The 27,115-nt window shown below is 36.9% G+C and overlaps 2 protein-coding genes across 11 annotated transcripts in view; both read right to left on the reverse strand.

The window, feature by feature from the left end:
• The window catches only part of LOC127412089 (calcium-activated potassium channel subunit alpha-1-like), a 307,683-nt gene extending 297,239 nt beyond the window's left edge, over positions 1 to 10,444 (reverse strand). For all 6 annotated transcript variants that reach the window (XM_051648145.1, XM_051648144.1, XM_051648149.1 and 3 more), the window contains exon 1: positions 10,154 to 10,444. In XM_051648145.1, coding sequence (XP_051504105.1) covers positions 10,154 to 10,444 — 291 coding nt within the window. The remainder of the gene's footprint in view (positions 1 to 10,153) is intronic.
• A 6,320-nt stretch (positions 10,445 to 16,764) lies between these two features.
• The window catches only part of LOC127412086 (disks large homolog 5-like), a 110,243-nt gene continuing 99,892 nt past the window's right edge, over positions 16,765 to 27,115 (reverse strand). For all 5 annotated transcript variants that reach the window (XM_051648137.1, XM_051648138.1, XM_051648136.1 and 2 more), the window contains 3 exons: positions 24,788 to 24,897; positions 21,440 to 21,549; positions 16,765 to 20,027 (listed from right to left, as the gene is read on the reverse strand). In XM_051648137.1, the coding sequence (XP_051504097.1) occupies positions 19,924 to 20,027; positions 21,440 to 21,549; positions 24,788 to 24,897 (324 nt within the window). In that variant the 3' untranslated portion in view covers positions 16,765 to 19,923. The remainder of the gene's footprint in view (positions 20,028 to 21,439; positions 21,550 to 24,787; positions 24,898 to 27,115) is intronic.

The following is a 27,115-nucleotide window of genomic DNA, read 5'->3' on the forward strand; positions in this document are numbered from 1 at the left end:
ATCTGACAAGCGCATCTGTGATGTTGGTTTGCAAAAGCCGACACAGAGCAGAAAAATTTTATCTGCAAACTGTTGCATGACTATAATCACTTGTCGTAATACAAGCAATTTATTTTGCCACCTCAAAATGAAGCACACAAACAAATATAATGAAAGCCAAAAGATACACTCAACATTAATGCGTTCGAAAAAATAATTTGCGAGAAGTGTTTAGATAGTGTTTATATATATATATATATATATATATATATTTTTTTTTTTTTTTTTTGCAAGAAGTGCTTACATAATTTTGGATATTTTCAGTAAGAAGTGTTCTTTTTCATTGGATATTTTTTTACTTATGTATTATATTCTTTGTTAAATTGCTTTGAGATCTTGAGGTTCTTGAGGAAAGTTTATAATAATAATATTGGTCAACAGCATATCAGACTGAAATGTGGAATAATGTAACATTTATGTTAATCAAGTTTCAAATAAAGAGAAAATTATATAAGAGGAAGTAGTTTTCATTCATAAAGTATTTAATTTACTGTCAGTATTATCCAAAAGTATGCATTACAATGTGGTTATTTAATATATAAACCAATTTTATATATTTTTTCCAGAAAACTTTTCCTATATTATGATATATATCATTAACGTGATATAAATCATATCCTGATATACGATTTTGGTCCTATTGCCCACCTCTACCTTTAATCAAAACAGATGTATATGTGCATTAAATGATCCACAACTGGATTTCTGCTGCTAAAGATACTCCAGTGAGCTCTCCATGGTGCTGACGGCCTGAATCTGAGTGGAACCAGTGAGGCTGAAAACACTTGGGGGTTTTTTTTTGCATCGCAATGGAACTGTAAGACTTCACACTCACGCAGAGCTTAAGTAAAGCAAATTAAATTTGGACTCAAGTTGTGCAAGAGCATTTGAATGTTAACAAGCCCACTGATGAGGACCAGCCCAGAAAAAAAAGAAGAAGAAAAAAACAAGACAGCAAAAGATGCTTGTTAGGATGCTTAATATACACATGTGATTCATGAGTGATAAGCTTATCAATGAAAAAAAAAAAAAAATATATATATATATATATATTCAAATGGTCTAACAACCACAATGTGTTGTGCATGCCTACATGTGCTATACGATCTTTAGTCTGTGTGAAGTATTAAATGCATTTTAAAAAAACTCAGAAAACTTGCTACAATGGATTATATTAATGAAAGATTATTGTGTTTATTTACACTCTATAACAATATCTTTTACAACTGACAACCATAAACAAACACCAATTTTGATAGAATACCAAACTTTTGTTGCAATCGTCGGTAACACTTTACAATAAGGTTCTATTCGTTAACAATAGTAAACATATTACTGTAGCTATCATGAGCTAACAATAAAGAACAGTTTTTTATTACAGCATTTATTAAAATACTATTATTTACTTTTTATTCATGTTAGTTCATTGAAGGGCTTTACTGGTTGTTTAGATCAGTGTTACTATCAGAAATAATTGGTAATTATTTCTTTAGTTATTAATTAATATTTAAATTAATTAATTGAATCTAACTCATTAAAACCTCATATGGGACTCCAGTAAATGTAGTGTGCTACGTTTAGGAGCGGGTTTGGTTATTAGCAATAATTAATAAATATCAAAGATAATTATTAATTATTAAAATCAGTAGAACATTGATGAGAATCAATGTTAGCTTTTTTAATCCTTTAAATCAACAATTATCAAAGATAATCGTTAATTGTTAACATCGATGAAACATTAATTAAAATTAACACTAGTTTATTGATCATTCAAATTCAACAATCATCAAAGATAATTATCAATTATCAAAAATCAACAGAATATTAATAAGGATTAACATTGACGGGGCACCACCCTGGAATCAGGGACTAATAACCAGATAGTATAACAGTCTCAATATTAGATTGTTTTCTTAGGAAAATCGACATCCAAAGAATATCGATTTTCGGGAAAAAAAAAAACAATGAATGAAGGCTTGAATCCGCATAAGCTGCATAAGGCTTGAAGCTATCTACTAGCCAAAAATGTGTGCCAGCATATTTGTGAGGGGTCGCGCGCGCGTGCGTGTGTGTGTGTGTGTGTGTGTGTGTGTGTGTGTGTGTGTGTGTGTGTGGTTAGTACGAGAGAGAGAGAGAATAAAGTGACAGCCCCAAAGCCGATTTCGTGATCGTGGGAGAGAAAGCAGCTGTTAGTTTATCACTCAGAGACGCGGTGGACGGCTCGTAAACCGTCCCTCATTCTTTGATTCTTTAATGGATAAACTCAGTTTGCCGGTCTCACCCGCGATGGCGGAAATGCACAACAGTCCAATGTGGTTGGACCACAATACAGCAAATCAAATTCATGATAATTAATACCCTGAGTATTAATAATGAGCGGACATGGCGGTCCGTAAACTGTACAAACAATAACCTTGAAACACAAGAATAACACACTATAATATTCTATCTCTGCCCAGATGTAAACCTCTTACTTGAATCGCATGAGGGTGCAGAATGTGTGTTCATCCGTCGTTTGACTCTGACTCGGTTCCTCGAGGCTCTGGTGATGACGGCGGGCGGTACGGCTGCTGATTTTTGGCAGGCTGGTGGAGAAATTAGCGACATCGACTTGATTGAAGATGGAAGAGAAATCTTTTCTCTCTTCACTTCTGCAGGCAAACGGATGAAGATGCGGATTGCTCGGCGGTCTCCTTCGGATCCGTTAGTGTTCGGTTGAACACAGAGTAATCTCAACTCGTCCAGCGAGATGGAGTTTGCATGGCCACAGTTTCAAGTCGGACGTTACTTCCTTTTGCCACGAGGCTACACCTGAGAGCAGCGATGAGCTGCGTCTACACACGGCGAGCAAAGTTGCTGGAAGCAAATCCCGGAAGCATTTCAGAGGTATTTCTACTACTGATGATGTCATGGTTGAGGTGCGTTCTGTCGTGTGCCTCATCCAATAGGAGTTGAGAGTTCGATCCTTTAGTGAGCAAGGCTTCATGGGATTTGTAGTCTGTTTTGAACTCCCTTTGTTTGATTTTGGCACGATTTTTATCAGTATAATTTATGACCTGGTATGTGGGGGCCTGAGTTGGGTTTTACGACTGTGTTAGGCCTGCCTTTGTCCTCTATCCGAATACATGAGGCACAACATCATCATGCATTTACTAGGCTAATGTTAACATAGCCACTTTTTATATAAATGCTGTAAAAGTATTGTTGATTGTTAATATATGTTAATTGATGTAGTTAAGTGTTACCCAACCATCATGTAGAACTCACATCAATCTGAAATCAAAACGTAATACTCTATCATAAAAGCTCGATAAAAAATACTCAAACCAATATCCAGTAACATCAAATCAACAATTTCACCTGCAAGCTGATAATCTGTCCTTTGTCTCTAGAGGGTTGGCATAGTCCTCAGTTTACTGACTGATTAACACTCTGTCCTGTTTCTATGGCTAAATCTATCAGCAAACAACATTTTGCAGCACATACGATTATTATGCATTTGAATAAAATCATGTAGCAGTCTAAAATAGTATTATATCTTTGTATGTGTTCTATTAGCATTATTAGCTTATTGGATAAACACTGTATGTGAAACACAAAGAGTTTAAAAATATAGTTACATTATGTTTGTTGTTTGAGGTGAGATGAGACATCAGAACATCAGCTTAAATAAAATTACAACCAGTTTTCGATTACCCAATTACCCAGAATTATACGACCCAACACAATGAGCTCTTCAAACTAAACTTGAGCTCCACTGTGTACAACATATGTACATGATGTCTACACGCCATGCCATTTACAGAGCACATGATAGCTAATTTTACAAACGCACATCTCACTTTTCACAAGGCCTCTTCCTTCCACTATTACTTTTTAAACAAATAAACTACCCTACAGCCTAGCAGAAAAAAAATAAATAAAATAAATGTAAGAGAGTTATGCATTCTAGAGGTATGGAGAAGGTAAAAAATGTGGTTTCATTTAAAAAGCTTTCAGCAGTACTGCGAGCTGAGAAATTGCCACTGAGAGACGCTTTTGTTTCTTCAAATAAACCATTCTGACATTTGTGGAATAACCTTTGCAGGCACATCAAAAGCACTCCATCTCATCTCACCAGTGTTCTGTAGTGCATGCTTAGAGCCAAGCAGGTTATTAAAATTGCCGCCTGCCATCAGAAGCACAACCTGTTATTAGCTCGCGAGCACATGGGAGAGATAGAGCCAAATCACAATGCGCCTTGAAGCTTCGGCATCACAGCTCACTTCCCTGAAGGTCACAGTAACGTCCTCTAGTCTTCATTTCTCCTCTCCTCTGCATGCTGCATCACTGCTCTCCAAAGCACCAATGATAATGTTAAGCTCATTAAGATGTGGGCGAATCAGGGCTCAGCTTTTTCCAGTGGAGCCGAGGGGCTGCCCCATCAGTTATGCATCAATTTTAATCTTGCAATGAAGTACAGAATACGTTTGAAATGAAGAATGTTTCCAAAAGCTGAGCAGACTCTCAAGGCTCGAGAGCTCCTTGTTTTCACGCAACAAGAATTGTCACAAAGGAGCTTTTACTAGCCAAGAAAACAATAATTCACCTTAAACTGATGATAGTAATTAATTGTAGCTGTGTTAACCAGATTACATAAAGCTGTCTTCCAGTACACTGTAAAACAAAATGAAGGAAAACAGTGTTTCATCTGATTGTGGTAGTGTTAATATTAGCTAGGGGTTACTGGAGATGAGAGCACATGGTGGCTTTGACTGCAGAAAGATTACACTCACACAAGGCTGTTAAAAGACAACAGCAGCTGAACCAGCCTGCAACGGCTTCCTCTGTAAGCTCCAGGCACGACCATCCTACAAATCTTTCTCATGTACTAACAGTTTCAACCAGCTAGTGAGATCTGGTGTTGCCCACAATAAGGAATGTCTCTATAGAGTCACTTTTAAAATGTGACAAATATTTAATGGAGCTTTTGGTTCCTACTTAATATTTACTGACTATTATGGGACTGTGAAAATTACGTGAGTGTTGCGACATTTTTGCAAAATGACATTACGTGGTTCATGACACATATCAATTAGTTGAGCTACCGCACAATATGGTCGCGCTCAAACAAGCATTTACATGTTGTTGGCTATGTACTGCAAACGTCAAGTCATTCCCTATAATAAAAGTGTTTTGATGTCATAAGATAGCATTATATGAGGAACAGTGTTGGGTGCATCTGATTACAAAGTAATCAGTTACTGTAATATAATTACTTTTTAGTCAAAAGTAGTGTAACATTACATTTAAAATACCTGTAATTAGATTACAGTTACTGACTTTCAATTTAAGTAATTACCTTTAAGTATATTAAGTATATTACATTTAAAACATTAATTCATTTGTACATCTGTTAGCAAGTACCAAGGGAGTACTAATGATGTATAGCCTACATACTTTACAATTCAAATAATGTAATGTATAAAAAAACAAAATTCACATGGCGGAGAATATCATAATGACCATCGTTTTTCACACTGCAGTAATGAGAACTGGGGGTAAAACATGAAAATGTCACAATGTAAAAAAATTTGCAAAATAGTATTTCTTTTTTGTTTCTTTGGATTTTGGAGAAAAACTAGGACATTTTCTTGACAGGTTCAGTAGGAATCACCCATACTGTACAATTTTTAGCCCAGTGGCTGGTAAATCACACTTCTGCTGTTCGTTTATTCATTTACAAAATTGTACAATTTCCTATTCACCTTATGTCAAGTTAGACGTTCTTCTTCGTTCTTCAGTCAGGGGTCAAAAGAAGTTTGAAACAGCCGAGCAACGGTATACTGTTTGCAAACATTGAGACATCGGGCACACTGCTGTGGGAGGCATTTAGAGGAGCATTTAAATGAGGAATAAAACTTTAACTAATGTGACATTAAAATGTGTTATCAATGACTTTATGCCTCATTTTATGAGTAGAATTCACAATAGATCAGTAAAAGAAGCTGTTTTAACCACTCGATGATGATTTAAAGTAATATATAGATAATGTTTAATTTGTCTTGTTTACATTATGATTTCATGGGGCTAATGCACTAACACACTATACGCAGCCATAATATGCTCTGTTATTGTAATTTATGATGACACTGATACTACTGCAAAGATTGGTGTATAAAAGAGTAATAATGGGAAAAATACAGACAAAACATTGATGATAGGCATACCTTACTCTGGGTAAATGTGTGAATGGCTTTCGCTACAGATGGAATGAGTGAATGGGCACTTGAGAGTATTTGAGTAGATTTGATTCCTTTTGTAGACTAAATAAATAAAAAACTAAATCGCATGATATGGTCTTGGAAAATGTCTCTGTGCAAACGATCCTACAGATAGTCTCAACGTAGGTGGAGATCCAGGTCACACCTACTGATGACGTGGACCAATGGCAGTAAGGTTTTTAGCAGCCTGTAAGAAGTTCGCCCAGGCGAGCTGTTACAATCCACTGAAATGAATGCAAAAAAAAACAGATTTTGTTCTAAATGATGTCACACCCATTCGTTCTTTGATTTCGTATGAAGTATATTGGGGCCTTAAATCACCATTCCCTCTGTGTGGCAACTTCAACCCACAATGGGGCAATTAACACCAAAAATGAACGATGCAAAGAAAGAAAAAAAAACCTTCAATCCTGATAAAGAATCAGGCAGTGGAATTCAACTACTCTAAGATTATTTGCTATGGATTATTAAGTAAAATTTGCATAGTCTTTCTGTACAGGGCTACACAACATGAGAGTCAATTGAAGTCTGACTCCCCGAATTTCACATGTATGGTCCAGCGCTACATGACAAAGACTGATTTAAGTGTGCTCTCAGTCTCACCCCCTTGCTGAACAAGGCTGGCCTCAGACACGCATCCCATTACTGACACCATGCCTGAAAGACCTGCCCTCCACAGTCAGCTGCATAGCAGATACCATTTCAGCCTCTTAATGCTCCTAACAAGCATGTTCCCCTTGCAACCGAGTGTCAATACCCCTCCACAAAGTCACCCCTTGGGACTCCCCTTCCACCAGTAAACACACCAGTGCCCGCAATTATCCACACCGGCATTTTATTTTCTCTTAGAAACAGGATATGTTGAGATATCACTCAGCACAACCTTCTCATTTCCAATGGCACAACAACGGGTTGTCATCAACCACTTTAAAACACTGATGATGCAAAAACAGTTTGGTTTGCTCTGCTATAAGCCAGGCAAGACAACGAGGGTTTTAATCAAGGGTGCCCAACAGCAAGTGATATAGACACAGGCCTGCTTATGTTTTAACAACTTCCATCTGAGGAGGCTAAGGTATATTGTCAGTTTCAGATAGATAGCTGGAACGCATGAACATGTAGGTAATTAAATGGTAATGAACACTTGTGACTTCACAGATGTCATTAACCCTTCGCATTTAAATAAATAAGTTCAACAACACACTCTCATCCGAATGGAAGGGACTGACATAAAGAGGCCACAATTCACTCATATCAACATTTTAAACTTGAAAACACATGACAGTCAGGGTTGTTGATAAACTAACTTTGTGACCATCCAATCAGTCTTTTAAATTATTCCCAGTTAGATATCTATCGTCAGTTATAACTCATTGGCTATTGTCTCGTCAAATCCCACATGAACCAGCCAGCCAATATGAAGCTTCCTTTTTTATGTCTGCATTGTGCCTCTGGAGAAGTGAATAACTGTTTCCATTTACATTGGATTGCAGCAATTACGTTGAAGATGATGGATAAGCAGAAGATAAGCCACTCTTTTGTTACAATCAGAGACACTGTGGCTCACTGAGTCCATTTTGAGTGCCTAATGGAGGCCATCACATTACTATCAAAATGAATGGATGCGAAAAAATAAAAATACTGTTTCATGTATTTTTACAAGCAACAGGTCCAGACTACTATCCTATGTAGGTCAAACACTAAAATGTGTTTGCACTTGTTAGAGAATGGCTGATGGTTCAGTTAGTAAAAGTAATAAAAAATAATTTGAGTCCCTACATGAACGTGGTCAACATTAAAGGGATAGTTCACCCAAAAATTCATTCTCTCATCATTTACTCACCCTCATGCCATCTCAGATGTGTATGACTTCCTTTCTTCTGCTGAACACAAACTAAGATTTTTAGAAGAATATCTCAGCGCTGTAGGTCCATACAATGCAAGTCAATGGGGTCCATATCTTTGAAGCTCCATAAAGCACATAAATTCAGCATAAAAGTAATCCATAAGATTCGAGTGGTTTAGTTCATGTCTTCTGAAGCAATCCAGTTGGTTTTGGGTGAGAAAAGCCATTGCTACTGCAGTCTCTAAGCACGATCATGATTTCAAGATCGATTACACTTCCTAGTGCTTGAGGCATACGCAGAGCGCTAGGACGTGTAATCGAGCTTGAAATTGTGATCACCAAAGAGACTACAGATATCAGGATTTATGGAGTCTAATGGCGGTCGCACATTGGACGAGAAGCGCCATGCCGTGTCACGGGTAAGGCACGGCAAAGGTATCAAACATGGCACGTTGATGTGGTTCAGGTGCCAGACAGTACACACAAAAGTTACCAAGGTTTTTCCCTTCTTCAAGAATGAACAATGTGACATTGATGAGTTTACAGGTTCATGTATGAAACTGGTGTAACTGTGCAACTTGAACTATTATAAATTATTATGCAATTTCTCTGTGTGTAGCTTTGATCAGGTCTTTCATTCAAGCTGTCAAACCACAAAACAACATATTTGTAAATGAAAATTACTGTATCGGCTATATGAAAGATACATGTAAACAACATATCATCCATTTATGGCAAGAGTAAATAATCGATGTCCTTTGATAATGATTTATGTTGAATTTAATGGAAAACTATGCAAGTTGAGTTCTGTGGCACGGCAGAAATTTGAGAAGCCTCCGGAGTCGTAGCTGGGTGTGCGTACATTCATAGAAACAATTGTTTTGAATTGTATAACTCGCCATGCCGTACGCCAGACACTTCTGGTGTGCAACACCCTTTATTGATTACTTTTATGCTGCCTTTATGTGCTTTGTGAGCTTCAAAGTTTTGGTCACCATTCACATGCATTGTATGGACCTTCTATGTATGGAGATGTTCTTCTAAAAATCTTCATTTGTGTTCAGTAGAAGAAAGGAAGTCATACGCATCTGGGATGTCAAGAGGGTGAGTAAATCATGAGGAAAATGTTCATTTTTTGGATGAACTATCCCTTTAAAATATGCTGGTTTGCTTAGATATTTATTAAGACATATACATGTCAATGTACTGTGGCCTTGTTGAGCAGGATGAAACACCTATGAACAAAAATCATGGCCTTATTTCTGGTAAATCCAAATAGTGTAACTTTTCCAATGCTAAAAAGCACCTTCAGTGTCTGAAATATTTCAGGAAAACAGATAGATACAATTTGTATTAGCCTATTGACTTCATCTTGAAATCATCTTGTATTTCAACGCCTGTGTGACCATTTGTTTACAACGTTGCAGAGTGAATTATGTAACCGAAAGTCTTTGTGGTATTGCTGTGTTTTCTTTTGGCTTATTTCAAGTGCAGTGTCTGTTCTATAATTTCCCACTGGGACCTATCAAACATATTTATCTATACAATAAACCACTGATATGGGGTGGAGAGTCAGATAAAAGGAAATTATTGCCTATAGCCAACAAAACAATATAGATCACAAACACTTTTCTTCCATGTTGTGTGTACATTCAAATGTGAGACCTGAATGAAAGGCTCTCATTTATTGCCACCAGCTTTGGATATTTATGAATGGTTGAATCTCTTCATTCCATTTCTTCACTGTGTTTTCGTCAACTACATAAGTACCAACACGTTTTAATCTGTGTGAATCAATCTGAGTAGTTTAGATGTCATATGATTGCTGGAATGCTGTCATGCAGAGCAGAGTGGACACAGTGTTTTCCCAACAGTGAATCATTTCTATGAATGTCAATCCACTGCCATCCAAATGTCACACAGAGATCGCATGGCCATTTAATTCCATCAGATGGTGCTTTTAATGGAGACTGTGCCAAGGTCTGAAAGGCTTTTGATACATTACCTTATGTTTGATGTTGCAATGGCAGCAGACAGTCCACAGGTACTTGAGGGTCCTCCACAGGAGGATGATGAAGAGACCCCCGAAGAACGTCACCATGGATGAGGCGAGGAAAGCCCACCACATGCGCTGACCATTGCTGTCACAGGGTACGTCTGGTGAGAACGGGATGATCACGTCCATCTTCGATATAGAGACAGAGGAGTCCGTATTTTTATTATAAATGATATTGTTACTCATTCTAGGGCTGCTGCAGCTGCCATAGGATCCGTTGCCATCTGCAACGGCTAGCATTGAGAAGAAGCTTTGGAGAGCTCCTGCCAGCGCCCCCAACCCCAGCCATCAGCCATATTGCTTCAAATAACCCTCTCCTTTCTGCTAGGGTTTTCTCTATCCACGTCTGCTCAGTGTGAATAATATTTTGAGCAATATTTTTCTGTTAGAAAAAAAAATAAGCAGCTTGGAGAGCGTGAGGAGAAATCGCGAGTGCGTTTCCCTCAGCGCGAGACATTTAAATCCGCATTAATGACGACTTCATATTTTCATTTTGACGGGTTGTCCTCAGCTTTTTCCATACCTTCAAAATAAAATGGTGTCTAAAATAAATATTCGTTTGGTGTCTGTCGTTATTAGTGAGAAAGCAGAGGATTTGTGAGAGAGAGACAAAAAAAACGGCTGCCTGTGGTGTTCCTCAGACGGCGTGTGTACGTCCAAGCTCCATTGACAGGCTCGCCTCAGCGGTGTCTAATCGATATTTCGCCCATAAATGCCAAATTAATCAATGTCTTCGAAGCTATTCAGCCGGGAGAGAAACTGCTCTTCGTGGTCTTGAAGAGGAAACCTGTCGAGTTTCGGCGACTACGCCGCTGTCAATGACATGTTTGATATCCCCATTCACTTTCCTCAGCTGATCCTGGCTGCTGCCCGTCAGATCTGCTCCACAAATTGTTGGGGAGATTTAAAGGTAGGAGGGCGGAGCCAAACCGTTATAATAAAGACGGTCAAAGCGCTCGCGAGCCGCAAGAACGTTATTATTCTCGTGCGCGTCTGTGCTAGTGCGCGTGCTGCATGTTGTGTCAGGATTACGCTTTGTGAAGGGAGAACGAAACGCACAGGCAAAGACTATTGTAATGCGATGTGCCCTCTGTCATTTATTTAAATTCTGTAAGGTCAAAGGCAGACGGTGTCGTGTGCATTCGTATGTCAAACCTATTTATCTCTGGGTAATTTGGTAGTGCTTTAATCGTTGAGGTCTAAGCAATTTCCCGAAAGGCCAAGAGATAAGCTTTGTAAATGGTCTGGGACCTGTTGAGTTTAATTTTCTACTGCACCAGTCTGAGGTGGTCTCTCGAATTCAAGTAGCCCTGTTTAAAGATAATAATCTTGCCACGTTTCATGGTATATATGTTGTTGATGGAATAAAAAGATAATAATCAGTTTGCTTTTAAAGGAGTTCATTCTAAAAGGATCATCCTCCTATCACTTACTCACCATTGTGTCGTGTCATATGACTTTCTTTCTTGTTTGGATTACAAACGAAAATGTTTTGATTAAGATGTGAGGTGTTTTTGTCCATACAATTCAAGTGAATGGTGACCAAATTTTCAAGCCCATAAAGGCAGCATAAGGGTCATCTAGACTCCATGGTTTAATCCATGTCTTCTTAAACTATATAATCAATTTTGGGTGAGAACAGACCAAAATATAACTCATTTCCACAATAAATCTTGATATCTGCAGTCTTCTTGACGATCATGATTTTAAGATAGATGACACTACCTGGCACCTAATGCGTTAAGCGTTAGGAAGTGTAATCAAGCTTGAGATCATGATCGTGGAAGAGACTGCAGTGGCAAGATGTGCAGTGAAAAAGGAGTAATATTTTGTCTGTTCTCACCCAAAATCTATTGGATCGCTTCAGAAGAGATGGGTTAAACCACTGGAGTCTTACGGATTCCATTTATGCTGCCTTTACGAGCTTGAAAATTGGTCACCATTCACTTGCATTTTATGGACAAACAGACATATATCTCCACTAAAATATCTTTGTTTTTGTTCCGCAGAAGAACAAAGTCAAAAGCGTTTGAGATGGCACAAGGGTGATTAAATGATGAGAGAATTATCATTTTTGGGTAAACTATTTATTTAATAAGACAAAATGACAAGCTTGTAACATGAAAGGCTGTGAAATGTGACCCTAAAATAAGTCCTTTTTGAAATATAAACATAGATATACATGAATGAGGTGTAAAGAAGATTTACGGACATCTATAATCTTTATGATGGAGATTTACAGTCTGGGAGATGATATTACTGCAACCAAAATAGCAGCTGAAACAGAATCTTTGTAGAGGGTTGGCAGCTGGTTTATAGCAAAGTCTTTCTAGCAAGTCAGTCCACTGTTGGCCATTTTTGGAACGCTCTCTGAAGGCTATTTCCAGTCATGCCAGTGCAGCTACTATTTACTTGAATGGAGAAAGACCAAAATTTCAACAACGGTAGGTCAAGATTACGATCAAAGAACATATTTCAAATCAGCCATAAAATCTGACAATACTGGAATCATAAGTTGTGCTTTACCTCATATTACGCAAAAAACAATATTTTCCTGGCTAGTATAGCTAATGCGCATGTGTGTTCTAGAGATTATTGACAGGTGATGTCTGTATCTAAAAAGACATTGGCTCTTTTATTTGTAAGGCGGGACTTCCTTTCTACATCCGTTGACTGTTGGGCGCTCAGAGCTCCTTGGGTGAGCATTCCAATTTCTCCCATTCATTAAAATAGAAGTGGCCCATCTCTGCTAATTCATCTCTGCATATAGTCAAAGGAAAAGACCCTTTAACTTAAAAATATTCCAATGTTTTATTATGCATTTCTGTATGTGTGTATAAATGCACCATCTAAAATGAGCTATAAGCTTCAAAGTTTTTTGCCTTTTCAAAATTATCTGTAAAATACCATGATATTTTCTTTGGAAGGGTTTTGCATAAGCTTATCCCTTAAGATCTGTTCAGGGTATTTGTCCAAATGTATAATGAAGTTCTAACAAATTATAAGGCATTTGTGTGTCTCTAATGAGACATGATCTGCAGCATGTAAATGTAATGCATGACAGTAAATGTAATGCAGTTTATCCTCCTACTGCTGCCAACACTCATCAATGAGGACAAATTAGCCAGGTCGACGGGCAGCAATGATTTCTTAAGCATCAACTGCAGCAGCTGGTAGGCTATTTCTTTGAATGATATATTAAATAAAAGTGTTTAACATACTTAATGTGTAGGCTTCATTTCAATTTATCTCATCTCACACCAGCACATACAGTAACTTCAAGGGCAAGGTAAAAATCAATCAGTCCATCTATCTATCTGTCTTGCTAATACAATACACCAGCACAATGTCTGTTTATATAAATGTACCTGCCATTTCCCTGTAACTAAGGAAGGTCGGCCTATTACATTTTTGGGGCAATAGAAGAGTTCACGTGTTGTATCTTTAGTCAAATTTCTATTTGTTTTGACCATTAGGAAGAATTTTTCTTCTCAAACAGCATCTGCTACTTCCCCTCCTATTGGAAAATAGTGGAAGTGCACGGTTGGAGTAAAAGAAAACACTGTAGCTTGTTATTTGGAGCAACATGGGGTTCAACGTTTTGCTCAAGGCAAGGCAGTAGGGTTTAAATGACTCAAGTTCATGGGTTCCCTTTGTCAACGTCAAAAGACCTGCAACTCCAATCCTGAGTCTTAATCACCAGACAGCCCATTACCCCTGTTTGACATGTGACAGTAAATAATACCAACAAAAACAACATGCAACAAAGTCATATAGATTATTTTGTCTTAATACAGTATGTCTATATCTTTGTGTGTATATAATGTCTGTAGGCCTCTGACAATATATTGCATCCTTTTGGTGGTTGAAAAATACTTGACAGTGTTCCCACACTTGGCCAGAGAATTTCCATCTCTTTCTCGGTCATTTGAGATTACTGGATTTTTGAAAGATTCATTTTATATAGATTGCATTAAAAAAAAAAAGTCATTTGTAGCGAATACAATATTCTTTTGAATTTAGCATAATCTAAAAAAAAAAAATCATTTCCCACAAAAATAGACATGACTTTTCCATGACGTTTTAAGATTTGATCAATTTCCATGAGTTTTCAAATCACAATTTTCAAAATACCTTGCTATTTATTTATTTATTTTTTTCATGACTGTGGGAACCCAGATTGCTTAATATGAGGGTAGTTTTGTGGTTTTCCATCTTGTCATATAGATAGCCATCTTGCAGACCTGGCTTCAGCGGTGTTATTTATGGATGGCAATAGGATCCTCAATTGGTCATCTTCCTGGAAAACGTGCCCAGCTGTCAGCTTAGAGGGCTAAAGAACTGGTTCCTGCAAGAGCTGCGTAGAAGAATGCCATAGCTGACAGATGCAAAGCTTAGCTTAACATCAGCTATGAACTGGTGTATGCAAAATCATTTTTTATTACTTATTCGATGGAAGCGAATGCATCTTCCTTTAGTTGTTATACTGAGGCTGAAAAATGTACTGTTTGCTTGTTTGACTGCTAAGATCACTAGTCTAGCACTCAGATGTGTCTTCTCAAGTTCAGAGGAGCTGTCAGCAGCTGTCTTGAAACCGATACCCCAGCAGAAGACTCAACCCTTGCTAAAAGAAGAGTAAAGGGGCTTGAAGGATGTTAAGCAATGCAAAGGCATTCTTAGGGGTTCCCGTGGCAGAGTAGTTTTGAGATGGAGCTCAGAACAAGGAATCAGCACAAGAGCCAAATGAGGACGTGAGATTGGAGGAGGTGCTTCTGTTGTAATGCCTGAACTGTGATAATCAGCACTGGCATGGCCGAGGGCATCTCTACATACACAACACTAATGCATTACTAAAGGAAATGTGCTGTAGTAGATGCAGTGACCTCGTTCCTTTAAGAAGTATATGAGAACATTTGTTAGGTCTTACCTGATAACTTGGTTCTTTTTTCTCGCATGACATGGCAATGAATACAAAAATCTGTCTCGATGCTTACTATTATTCATTGCCTTTTTAAAGCAGCAAATTATAATAATTAAGGGAATATTAATGATGGGTTACATTTAATTTCAAGCTTGTTTCACAAATGATTAATGTGCAAATGTCTTTTCTGTTATGAACGAGTGAATTGATAAGATGCAAAACCATGTCATGTGTTTTACTATATTATCATTATAGTATGCACATCAAATGTAAAGTTGTAAAATGTTGGATCCTAAAAAAAGATATCCAACATTTGAAATTTAAAGGTCAAATTTAAAGGAATAGTTCACTCATTTTAATTTTGGTCAGTGTTGTTCGAAACCCATATGCCTTCATTTTTTCATGCATTGAAAAAATTGACTTTGTGAAGTAAATATAGCAGAAAAGATTAAGTACTTTCTACATTGAATAAGTTAAAGCATGAACATGAATATAAGTCAATTCTACATTCAAACATGTAAAAATGAATTATCTAGCTTCTAAGTAATGTCATGTTTCAATCCTACAGTAGAAAGCCTTGTCATATTTATTTGCCAATTTGAGTAAATTTCAATGGTAAATATAATAATTAAATTTATCGTAACTTTTCAAAGCTGGTGTTCCCAGCTTGAATAATTAATGAGCTTGCTTGGTTTCACTATTTGCAAGTTTATTTACACTGTTTTTATTGTTAATTTTGTTGTTAGTTTCATGCTGTCTAAAGTTAATTTTCTACATAAAATTACCCATTCATGATAAAAAAAAAAAAATAATTACCTGTTGATTGTCACTGTCATCATGTTTTGTGCACCAAGTGTTGAGTTCTGTGTCCGCAGCTTTATATCTTGTTTCTATCGCCAGTAATGCAATGTCATGTTGTCTCATAGACTACAGCATGCATTAAGCGTCCTTGTGGGAGGCTCTCATTTGTGATTTATAAGGAAAGTTTAAAACGTGATCTATTCTAATAATATATTAATTTTATTTTTATCAAAGTTTATACTCCTTTCCTTCCAATGACAGTTCATAATGACCAAGGCGGTCCAAAAAAAAAAAAAGAAAAAAAAAAAAGGTCCATATGACTTCTGCTCTTTATGTAAACAACAGCCCAAATTTTATGTTGTCATTCGCTAAAATAGTCTCCATCTATTGGACACATTGTTGACTATTTTTCCCTCAACATGACTTAATAAGGCCTCTGAATTTTTAGCATGGTTGTGGAAATGAGAAACTGTCACTCTGTCATGTCACGTTGTAAAGAATCAGTCTTAACAGCCCTGTGCAGCAACTCTTCCCCCAACCAGAAGCTGACAGCTGTACAGACACAGCTATTGTTTGAGTGCTCACCTTAGTTCCAGTAATTAACACCCCATCTTACCCACGGTTAGACGAAGTGCATCAACTTCATCTAACCAGCAACAAATAAGACAGCTCCACACTCGATTATAGCACATGCCAATCTACCTAGAAGCAGCCAGTTGCTTTGGAACGAGCCTGGCAGAGTTTGTATGACACCCTTAATATGATGGAGATCTCACCCTGCAGAACAATAAATATTCCCATCAATCAAACGCACACCATCTTGATGCATTTAATGAAGTGTGATACAAAAAATTACTTTTATTGTTGCATTAATGTCGAACATCGTCATACAAATCACATTCATTTAGAATAAAAGAAAATCCAAATAATAACAGTACCTGTCTCTTCTAATCTTTCTTTCTAAATACTCTTGAATCCCTCTTGTTTAAAAGTGTACACTTGCTATTCAGAAAAATAGTTAGTCATTAGATTCACTTTAACAAAATGGCTAATTTCAACCCAATGGTTAAAATATTGACGGGGGGGTAATAATAATAATAATAATAAAAGAAATCCCTTTTTAAATGACAACATATGTAGTTTCTTTTAAAAAAATAAGCAAAACAAAATAAAGCAAATAATGAAATGTATGGAAGAAGAGTGATACACAAATGTAAAAATTATTGTACCCATTTTCATTTGCTACGGGAAACCTAACAGTCATCTGTTTAGGAATTGCAAAACAGAAAATGAAAGAAAATGACGACTGGTTTTTGGCACAACATTAATGGTGGGGCTACTGGTCTGCATCGAACACACAACTTGAAAAAAAAAAGAAAAAAAAAAAAGAAAAATAAATTAAATATCATTTAAAAAACACTAACATTTAAACAGATTTACTGTAAGAAAATCATTTCAGGTTTACCCTGAAACTTTTCTGATGTTTTTTTTTAGTGGATATTACATATAAAAGTGACTGACAAACATACGCAAACATAAACATTAAATCTCTCTCACACACAAACATGCTATTATTTGCTATGACATGACAGCTCTATCACACTCCCCTAGGCCTATGGCCTAGTAAAAATACAGTAAATATATTTCTCTATATTTAGATGAAATTGCATACATACACATGCGTGTACTTCAATTCATATGCACGAGTACAAGTGTTACATGGGATATTCTCTTTAAATATAAGCTCTGCTATGAGAATGCTAAGAGATCTCATAGAACACAGTGGTCTGTCTAGCCCTGGAGTGCAATCTGAGAAATGTTACTGTTAATACCAGGCTTTCACCTCATGCCATTGTCATACGCTCAATAGATCTCCAAAGGCACTTCCATTTGGCCTGTAGAAACCGTTTAACTGCTGTCTGTCTCAGCCCAATAGATAAGCACTATGATTCAAACCGACACTCACTGACATCTACACAAATAACTTCGCTACAAAATTACTCTGAAACCACAATACGAGTATTCATCCTTGAGCGTGGGAGGGTGATACATACCGTTTAGGTAAAAACTGATTTCGGGAACAGAGTTGATTTTTTTTTTTTTAGGCAGGGGGAGTGGACTTCATTTAAGCAATAGCTGATCCAAAATTGAAAGTTCAGTCATCATTTACTCACACTCATGTCATTCCAAACAAATATGACTTTATTCTGTAGAACACAAAATAATTTCTAAGGGTATGTTCACACCGAACACATTTTTTTTGTCCATCTGCTCTGTGAAAATTGTTTTTCTATGTAAATATGCATTAAACAGCTCTGCATCTGGCTGTTTTTTTCTGATTCCCATGCAGGAGTGCCATGATTTTTAAACCTGGTGTCAGGTTAAACCTCTGTGGTCCCACCGGTGCATCCAAAAGGGGGTGCTATATCATGAAAAATGTTTACACTTAAAATTATCAAGTCCCCGTATACAACAGGCTTCTGTGGTATAATTTGAAAGCTTAGAATCTGAATTTTTCATAAATTGAAAAAACAAAAAACAAATTCACCATCACTTCAACATTTATGTTACTGAAAATAACAAAAATAAGGCCTATATCGACAATTAATTAAACATTTACATAATCGTAAAGGGGAGGATCTCAGTTTTCTAATGACACCTAGATTGAGCTTCTAGTCCACTCAGAGGCCGAGATATTCGATGAAAAATGGGGGTGGTGCTTGCACTGAAAATTAGACTGAAGGTCTATAAACGAGCACATCTGCAAAGGCTAAAATGCATTATAGTGCCACCTACATTTCAGATCAGCAGTTAGTCCACAGTATGTGTAAATGGTGAGCTTTTAAATTTGAGTGAGAAAAATTGCTTGTGGCAGTCCAAAAATGCTCCAGAGTTGAAGAGGTTAAAAAGCATCTCGAGACGCACTGCATCTAGCTTTTTAGTGCAAGAACGTATTCAACGGCCACTAACCTTCTCTTTTCCATACAATGAAAGTAAATGGGGACTTACTAGGTATATCACAACTATACATTTCAGTCCGTTCCCTGCACAAGTTATCATGTGACCAGGCAAAGACAGAATGTGCAGACTTTTATTTTTTGCCATTTTCTGCGCTGATTTTGTTGGAAAAACTGCAGCATTCTGCTGAATTGATTCAAACATGGTAAAATGTCTTAAACTAAGATGAGAGTACTGCAGTCTTATAAAGGCAGCTGACAACCTTATCAACCTAGCAAAAATATTTAATAAACACGCAAAGGGTTTGGGATGTGTGAATGATGGGTGTCCCAAGTCTGCAGAGTTTTCTGTATGGGCCTGCGTATGACTTCTTAAGACTTACATAATGCTTCAGTCATATGGACAACTTTTTTGGTGCAGTTTTTAATTTGAAAGCCCCGGTCCCAATTCATTATCATTGTATGAAAAAGGGTAGCTCAGACATTCTGCAAAATATGCTCTTTTGCTTTTCACTGAAGAAAGAAAATCATACTGATTTTGGAACGACATTAGGGTGAGTAAAAAATGACAGATTTTCATTTTTGGGTGAACTATTTCTTTACAAAAACATAAGGAGAGTACACGTTCAAGCAGACGTTAAACAATTCACTGACTGATTGCTCTGTAAACGAGTGTCTCAAATGCAGCATTGCTAAAACATTAATCTGTCCGTCAGGAAGACCAAAGAAAATGAACAAATAATTCAGTGCTATTGTCTTACATCTGTATACATAAACACATGCGAGCGAGTGCACACGTACAAACACAAACACACACACACGCACACATATTGACACTCACACACACAGGCACCCATCTACAAATAAGAGTGTTACAATTTATAACAATAAAACTGAATTGTGACAAAACAAATCTATTATCTATCTTAATGTGACGCTCGTAACATTAGTGTACCATTGCATGTGGTGTGTTTAAAGTCTAGTGTTTGTAAGCTCAGATGAGAGGCAGTACTGTCTGTCACAGTAACTGTCTCAGACCCCTACGGAGAGCCCAGCGGAGTCCACAGAACTTTACTCTGTTCCTGATCCACAATAGTCACAATCTGAGTGCAAATGTAGGGCAAGGTGCCTCCTTGAACAATACCTAGAAGAGAATAAAAATGTGTTCAGAAAACACACACCTGTTCATTCTGTTCATCAGTATCAATATGAGTTCTGCTGATTGGTTTGGAAACTCAAGTTTATATTGTCAAGTGATTTGTCTGTCCACAGTGAAAGTAAAAATGTTGAGCGACACATCTGAGGATTTTGAAAAATGTAAGATAAAGAAATGTTATAATATAAAATAAGAAATATTTCAGAGTCTGCTAGTCTACTATTTCGAGGTCACTAATTGGATAAGCAAATGTGTGACATTGACCATGTTAATTCCTCTGTACAAAAGTCAGATTGCTTCTATTGAAGCACACGCTCAAATCATACTGGATAACATGGATCATCAGGTTTTGCACAAACTTGTGGAGTCTACGCCAGCTCGAGTGCATGCTGTCATTAAAGCAAAAGAGGAACATTCTAAATACAAAGAAAATCTTAAATCCATGTTACAGCAGCTCACCTAAAAATTATAATTCTTTCATCATTTACTCACCCTCTTGCCATCTCAAACTCAGCATGAATTTTTTCTGTGTACCATAGACAACACCTTTTGAAGGATATATTATGTGCGTGTTTGTCCATACAATGCAAGTCAATGGTATCATAAAGGCAGCATAAAGGATATCCATACGACTCAAGTGGTTAAAGGGGTTGGTGATAAACAGACCAAAACGTAACTCCTTTCTCAATATACTGTAAATCATGACATCTGCAGTCTCCTTGGCGCATTCATGAGAAGCTCGTTCACACTTCCTCATGCTGGACATTTGCACAGAGTGTGTTTAAAGCACATGTACAGTTACATTTTGGTCTGTTTCTCACCAAAAGTGAGTCTCGCTTCAGAAGTCACAGATTTCACCACTCGAGTCGTATGGATTACTTTTATGTCCATTGTGGAGCTTGAAAGTTCTGAACCCCAATGACTTGCAATATATGTACAAAAACACATCATATATCCTTTAAGAAGAAAGAAAATCATACGAGTTTGAAAAAGTGTTAGGGTAAATAAATAATGAGAGGTTTCTGGTGAACTACACTTTTAATTTTTCGATTTAACTTTTTAATCAAATTGTTATGCTGATAGCATATTTTCTAATGAAATAAATTGTAATAATAGCTGAATAGAAGTCTCACACTTCTACACTTCACTGTATTTGATGTTTAATATAGAACTATGTCGAGCGGGATTTTGGACTAATGAGATTTGACTATAGGTGGGGCGACCCAGCATGACATGACAGAAATAGTAACCAAGCAACCATCAAAACTCAGATTCACATGGATTTATTGCATTGCGCCTGGTTAGGACACAGTGTTTAACTCCTTTTTAGACTAATTTCTTCAGAGGCAGAGTAACTATCAAGTGAACAACAAAAAGCAAAAATTAAGCAAAATCCAAACCTGTGAAAAATCTGCTATACTCCTGCTCTATCTTCTGTGCAATCTCATACTGTTCCTTGGAATGTTTTTGAGAGACCTTATCTCGCAGATAAACTGGATCCTTCTGCTCTCTACATGAAGAAACAAAAACAGTCATTCACACTTTATCAAGAATAACTAGACTGCAAGAGTAAGCCAGCACAATGAAACTGTGATATTGCTCTTCTGAGACAAATGTGGTTCAAGCAGTAACATTTTGTGTTATTAAACAGTAACAAGATGTGTAAAATGAAGACATCAGCTGTTTAACACTAAGAATCTGAATTCAAGTATGCGGTTTCATTGAGAAGCAGATTCCTGCAGGGCAAAACAACTGAACACCTATATATGTACAGTCCTGTGACAGGTGCCGTCTGTCTGTCTGTGTGTGTGTGTGTGTGTGTGTGGTAGGGCTGGGAGATATAGATATATACAGTATTAGGGTAATATACAGTAATATATATTTTAAGGCTGCCAATCAATTACAATTTTTAATTGAATTAATTACATGGTATGCCAATTAATTAATCAAATTAATCGCATACATAAATATTTGCTGAGAAAGCCCCTTAAATAACAATAATTCAATATATAATGATTAAATAATTATAAAGTTATTTTTAAATAATTATAAAGTTATTTTAAAAAAATACAATACAAAAAGTGGCTTTAGAATGCAATAGTGTCATTCTGTGAGTACAAGGCTAAAGTGCTAAATGAGAAAATGTCTCAAATTCTGAAATAATCATACATTTCATAAATTAAGGCAATGTAATTTGTGGATTCAAAAGTATGTATTCAATTATTGTAGCAATTGAGTTTGGCATTCTTTAAAGTGCTGAAAAAATAAATAACTACTCATTAACTACTCACACAACACAAGATGGGGTTCATTTTAAAGCTTAGAAGGTAAGCAACTCTTAAAAGGTGCTTTTTAATTAGCTCACAAATTAGTTGAGTTCTGTTTTCATGGCTTATGAAATTGGATGAAATACGAATATTTACTGTAAACCATACAGTCAAAACATTGTAAAGATCAGAACGTACTCGAGTAGAATACAACAACTAATAATACAAAACATACAGTATATTTAGCAAAAACCCAGAGAAAAAAAGCAGAGTTGTAAACAGATGTCTTTTGACGCGTTTTTGCTTGTAACTTTTTTTTTTTAAACTTTTATTTATATGCACTAATGTAACAATACATTGTAATACACAGCAATATTTAGCAATATACGATTACAAAAACATTAACACATGGAAAATCTAACATGAGGAATTTCTGGAGTGACGAATTGCTGAAACTGAATTAAGAATCGATTCACTTAAATGGACGTGCTCTATGTACTGATTTACAGAAACGAATTTATCAACTTTAGTGCAGTTCTAGCTACTGCAGAGCAGCTATTAAAACATCTAATAATATGCTCTTTAGGAAACCTTAGGGGCAAATAAAAAGCACATTGAAATTATTGCAATTTTCAAAAAGTTGCTTAGTATTATATAGGCAGCAAAACTGTCACAAATATATCCTGACTTTTCAAAATATAACAACGCCCTAGTGCATGTACAGTATATGGGTTTTCTTAGAAGGCAGCCATGACCTTTTTTCTTCTAGGTCTGTTTCACCACTTACATATACATTTTTGTTCTTGGTAGATGCTTTCTTATTAAAGCAACTTACATGAAATCCAAGAAGCAATTAAGTCAATGTGCATCACGTGATGTCATAATCCAAAAGTGCTAATGAGTGCAGGACTAATTAACTTGGGTTGCCTTTTTATAATGTAGGTGCTAGTCAGCAATTCAAAGACGACCTGAGTTAATCCCCAGTGTGATGGATTCGAGGCTTGATTTTCTAATCCTTCTGGGAAATCACCAATTTAAAACACTCTGTTGGGACGACTTTGCACCCTTAGCGATTTGACAACTATGCACAGGAGCAATGAAAAGACCTGAAGGCATGGTTATGCAGAACTATCAGGAGAATGAGGCTGGGATTTATTGTCCTTTTAAGTGTGCAACCCCTAGAGATCTATCTGTACAGTATGGCATGAACCTGTGATATGCATATTAACAGCACAAAGCCGGCTTTAGTTTTCCCTGTGTGATAAACTGGGCTGGGGAACTCGCAAAGCATTCAGCAGTGTACGACCTTGAGGAAAAGCAAAGGGGTGAGAGAGAGAGAGAGAGAGAGAGAGAGAGAGAGAGAGAGAGAGAGTTGCTGCCTACACACTGCCTTGTACTGTATAACTATTTTACATTAGGGCCAAAGTGAGCAAAGATATTTATCCATTTAACTGCAGTTCTTCCTAGTTAACTGTGAACTACACAGTAAAACAACAGCTTCCATTTCCCAAATGACTCCAGGTCCCAAAGGGAGAGCGCACAGGAACTTCTTGGCATAAACTGTGCCAAGAGGGCCTTAAACAGTGTGTGTGTGTGTGTGTGTGTAGGGTCCACAAGGACACCCAAGAGCTTAGCTGGCTCTTTAACTCACTGTCAAGCTGAAATAGTTCTACCCACTGGCTTTATTTTGATAACATGAGAAATACATTAGGGATGGGAATCGTGAGCAATTTAACGATTTTGGTTGCGATTACACTTATCGATTCTGGTTCATTAATGATTCTTAATTTAAGGAAGCTCTTCATATAAACAAAAATACCAAACAAAATCAACTACAATTTTTTTTATTATATTTGATGGTTGCTATTATTACAACAAAACTCTGATCTAAATGTATGTTTAATATGAACATATGAACAACCAGTTCATGAGTTTATGAACTTTAAGTACAACGTTTATTTGGAGTTGGATATTACCGAAACTATTGACTTGGGTTTAGTCAGCGAGTCAGATGTTAAATTTGTAACCGCTCTGACAGACTGAGTGGGCAAGTGAGTAGTTTTATACCAGTGAGTTCACCTGTGACTCCTCTGTGAGTTGTTTTGGCAGATTCATTAAAAAGAACTGGAGTCAACTGTTTGCAAATCGTACTACACCAGTGGCGCTGTATGTTTGTTGTCACGTGCAACCATTATTAGTGGCATGCAACCATTATTATTATTTAGCATAATTCAGTATTTCTGTCTCATCATATTCAATTCATTGTCATTTCACTGTCACAGTATTTTATTACAATGTTTAGTCTGCATCAGCGGAATAATGCTGGCGTTCAAGAAATGTTAACGGAGTTAAATGTCATGAAAATCATTCTGTTCTGATTAAAAAACAAAAAACGGAACTTGCTCTGAACAGGTTTTGTTCTCGATTCCCAACCCTACACTAGAGAAGGAAGCATGTGTGGAGAGGGATGTGGACACTTACTTTATCTGCTTTGCATTTTTGTAGCGAATGAAAATGACGATTGGGTAAATGTGAACGCTGTGAAGCCGTTCGATAGCATGAGGTGCAATGTCAAGCAAACAGTGACAATCCTACGAGAGAAAATGACACAGCAAAGAACAGGTCTGAGTCATGTTACACATATACAGCATGTGCAAACAGAGAAACAGGAGCTTAGTTACTGCAAACACAACTAACAAACATGAACTAGGGATGCACCGATATGAAAGTGTGTGGCCGATACCGTTGCTGATTTTTAACAAAAGAACTTAGGCCGAAACCAATATTTTACCACTTACCTTATTTTGTCATCAGATCACTGTTTAATTTTGAAATTATGCTTTAAAAATTTACAAGAGGTACAAAAGTTTTTTTCACTGTTCTAACAATAATTAATTTCCATTAAACACTGAATCTGTTGAACACATCACAGGCCAAAATTTTTAAGAGAGCCACAATGAAAGATAAATAGAAGATAAAAAAAACGTAATATGATAAACATGATGACTGATATGAAAAAGGGTCATTGTACTTCTAAAACATGCAATTAATTTCTTGCAAAAAAAAAAAAACTTACATTTTACATGTATATGATGGAACATTATAAAATCATACTATGCATATGTTGGGCAATTCCATGGAATTGTCAACCACACCATGGAAAAATAAAAAGTGTAAACCAAAGGAACCTATTAAATTCTGAATTATAGTGGTATAATGGATAATGCAATCCAGACTGCTAAAGAGTGCCGCTTTCTCACACAGCGCTGACTGAAGCACAGCACTGACTTGAATGCAGACGATATTTTTAAACTCAGCCTTTTAAGGTTTAGTAATTGCACAAAGCCATATTGCGATTTAAATCTTAAAGGGATAGTTCACCCAAAAATGAAAATTTTCTGATAATTTACTCACCCTCATGCCATCTGAGATGTGTATGACTTTCTCTCTTCTGCAAAACACATAAGCGCGATGGCACGTGAACTTACACGTGACAGACACACAACCAATGAGTCGAAGGAACATGCCAAAGCGCTTGCGTCACAGGAGCACTTAGATAAATTCGGCCATTCGCCAACGCCTGACTGGAAGCGATCTTTTATAGTTAAAAAGTGCTTAAATATAGTTCTTTTTTGTACACTAAGTGATCGATTTGCTTTAGAAAACATTAATGTCATTGCTGGAGATAGGATAGATTACTCTTATGCTGACTATCTGTGCTTTTTGGACCTAGAAATTTCTAATCACCATCCTCACATTCTAAGGACCTGCTGAGCCTGGATCTTTTTCTACAAATCTTCAAAAGTGTTTTGCAGAAGAAAGAAAGTCATACACATCTCAGATGGCATGAGGGTGAGTAAATTATCAGAGAATTTTAAATTTTGGGTGAACTCTCTCTTTAATTCAATCAATCATGCATCATTAATGGATATCATAATGATGTCTCAGAAGGTAGTCTGCTTGTTTCAAAGTGTTTTGGATGGTTTCCCCTCATCATGTAGCCTTTAGGTAAGTGCCATCATGTCTGTTTATGGCGTTTTTTTTTTTTTTTGCATTAACATAAGAATGATAAAGAATAAAAATTAAACAATACATGTTCACAGGATTGCCAACCCTTCTACATATTGTGGCTATTATTATTATTTCTGGATTGTGCATTTAAATTCACAGAGTTTATACAAAGTATGTTACTAATTAATTATAAACTGTAAAATACGCTGGCTACCACCCCTGGAGTTCGCTAGCTCGCCAGTTCGAATCTCAGGGCGTGCTGAGTGACTCCAGCCAGGTCTCCTAAGCAACCAAATTGGCCCGGTTGCTAGGGAGGGTAGAGTCACATGGGGCAAACTCCTCGTGGTCGCTATAATGTGGTTCGTTCTCAGTGGGGCGCATGGTGAGTTGAACGTGGTTGCCGTGGTGGATGGCGTGAAGCCTCCACACGCGCTATGTCTCCATGGCAACGCGCTCAACAAGCCACGTGTGCGTGTTGACGGTCTCAGATGCGGAGGCAACTGGGATTCGTCCTCCGCCACCCAGACTGAGGCGAATCACTACGCGACCACGAGGACTTAAAACCACATTGGGAATTGGGCATTCCAAATTGGGAGAAATGTTTTTTTTTACAAATTAAAAATAATCTGTTTTTCATATTGCCGTTTTCATGTGTATAACTGTTATGCTGATGGTTTTAATTTGGTCAATAATTGGCCGATAAATATCGGCAGCCGATACATCGGTACATCCCTAATATAAGCCTCATTTCTTAATATTAAACAATTAAAACCACTAAAGATGTTTGTAGTTGTCATC

Source organism: Myxocyprinus asiaticus, chromosome 21, assembly GCF_019703515.2.
Source record: "Myxocyprinus asiaticus isolate MX2 ecotype Aquarium Trade chromosome 21, UBuf_Myxa_2, whole genome shotgun sequence".
In the NCBI taxonomy this organism is placed as follows: Eukaryota; Metazoa; Chordata; class Actinopteri; order Cypriniformes; family Catostomidae; genus Myxocyprinus; species Myxocyprinus asiaticus.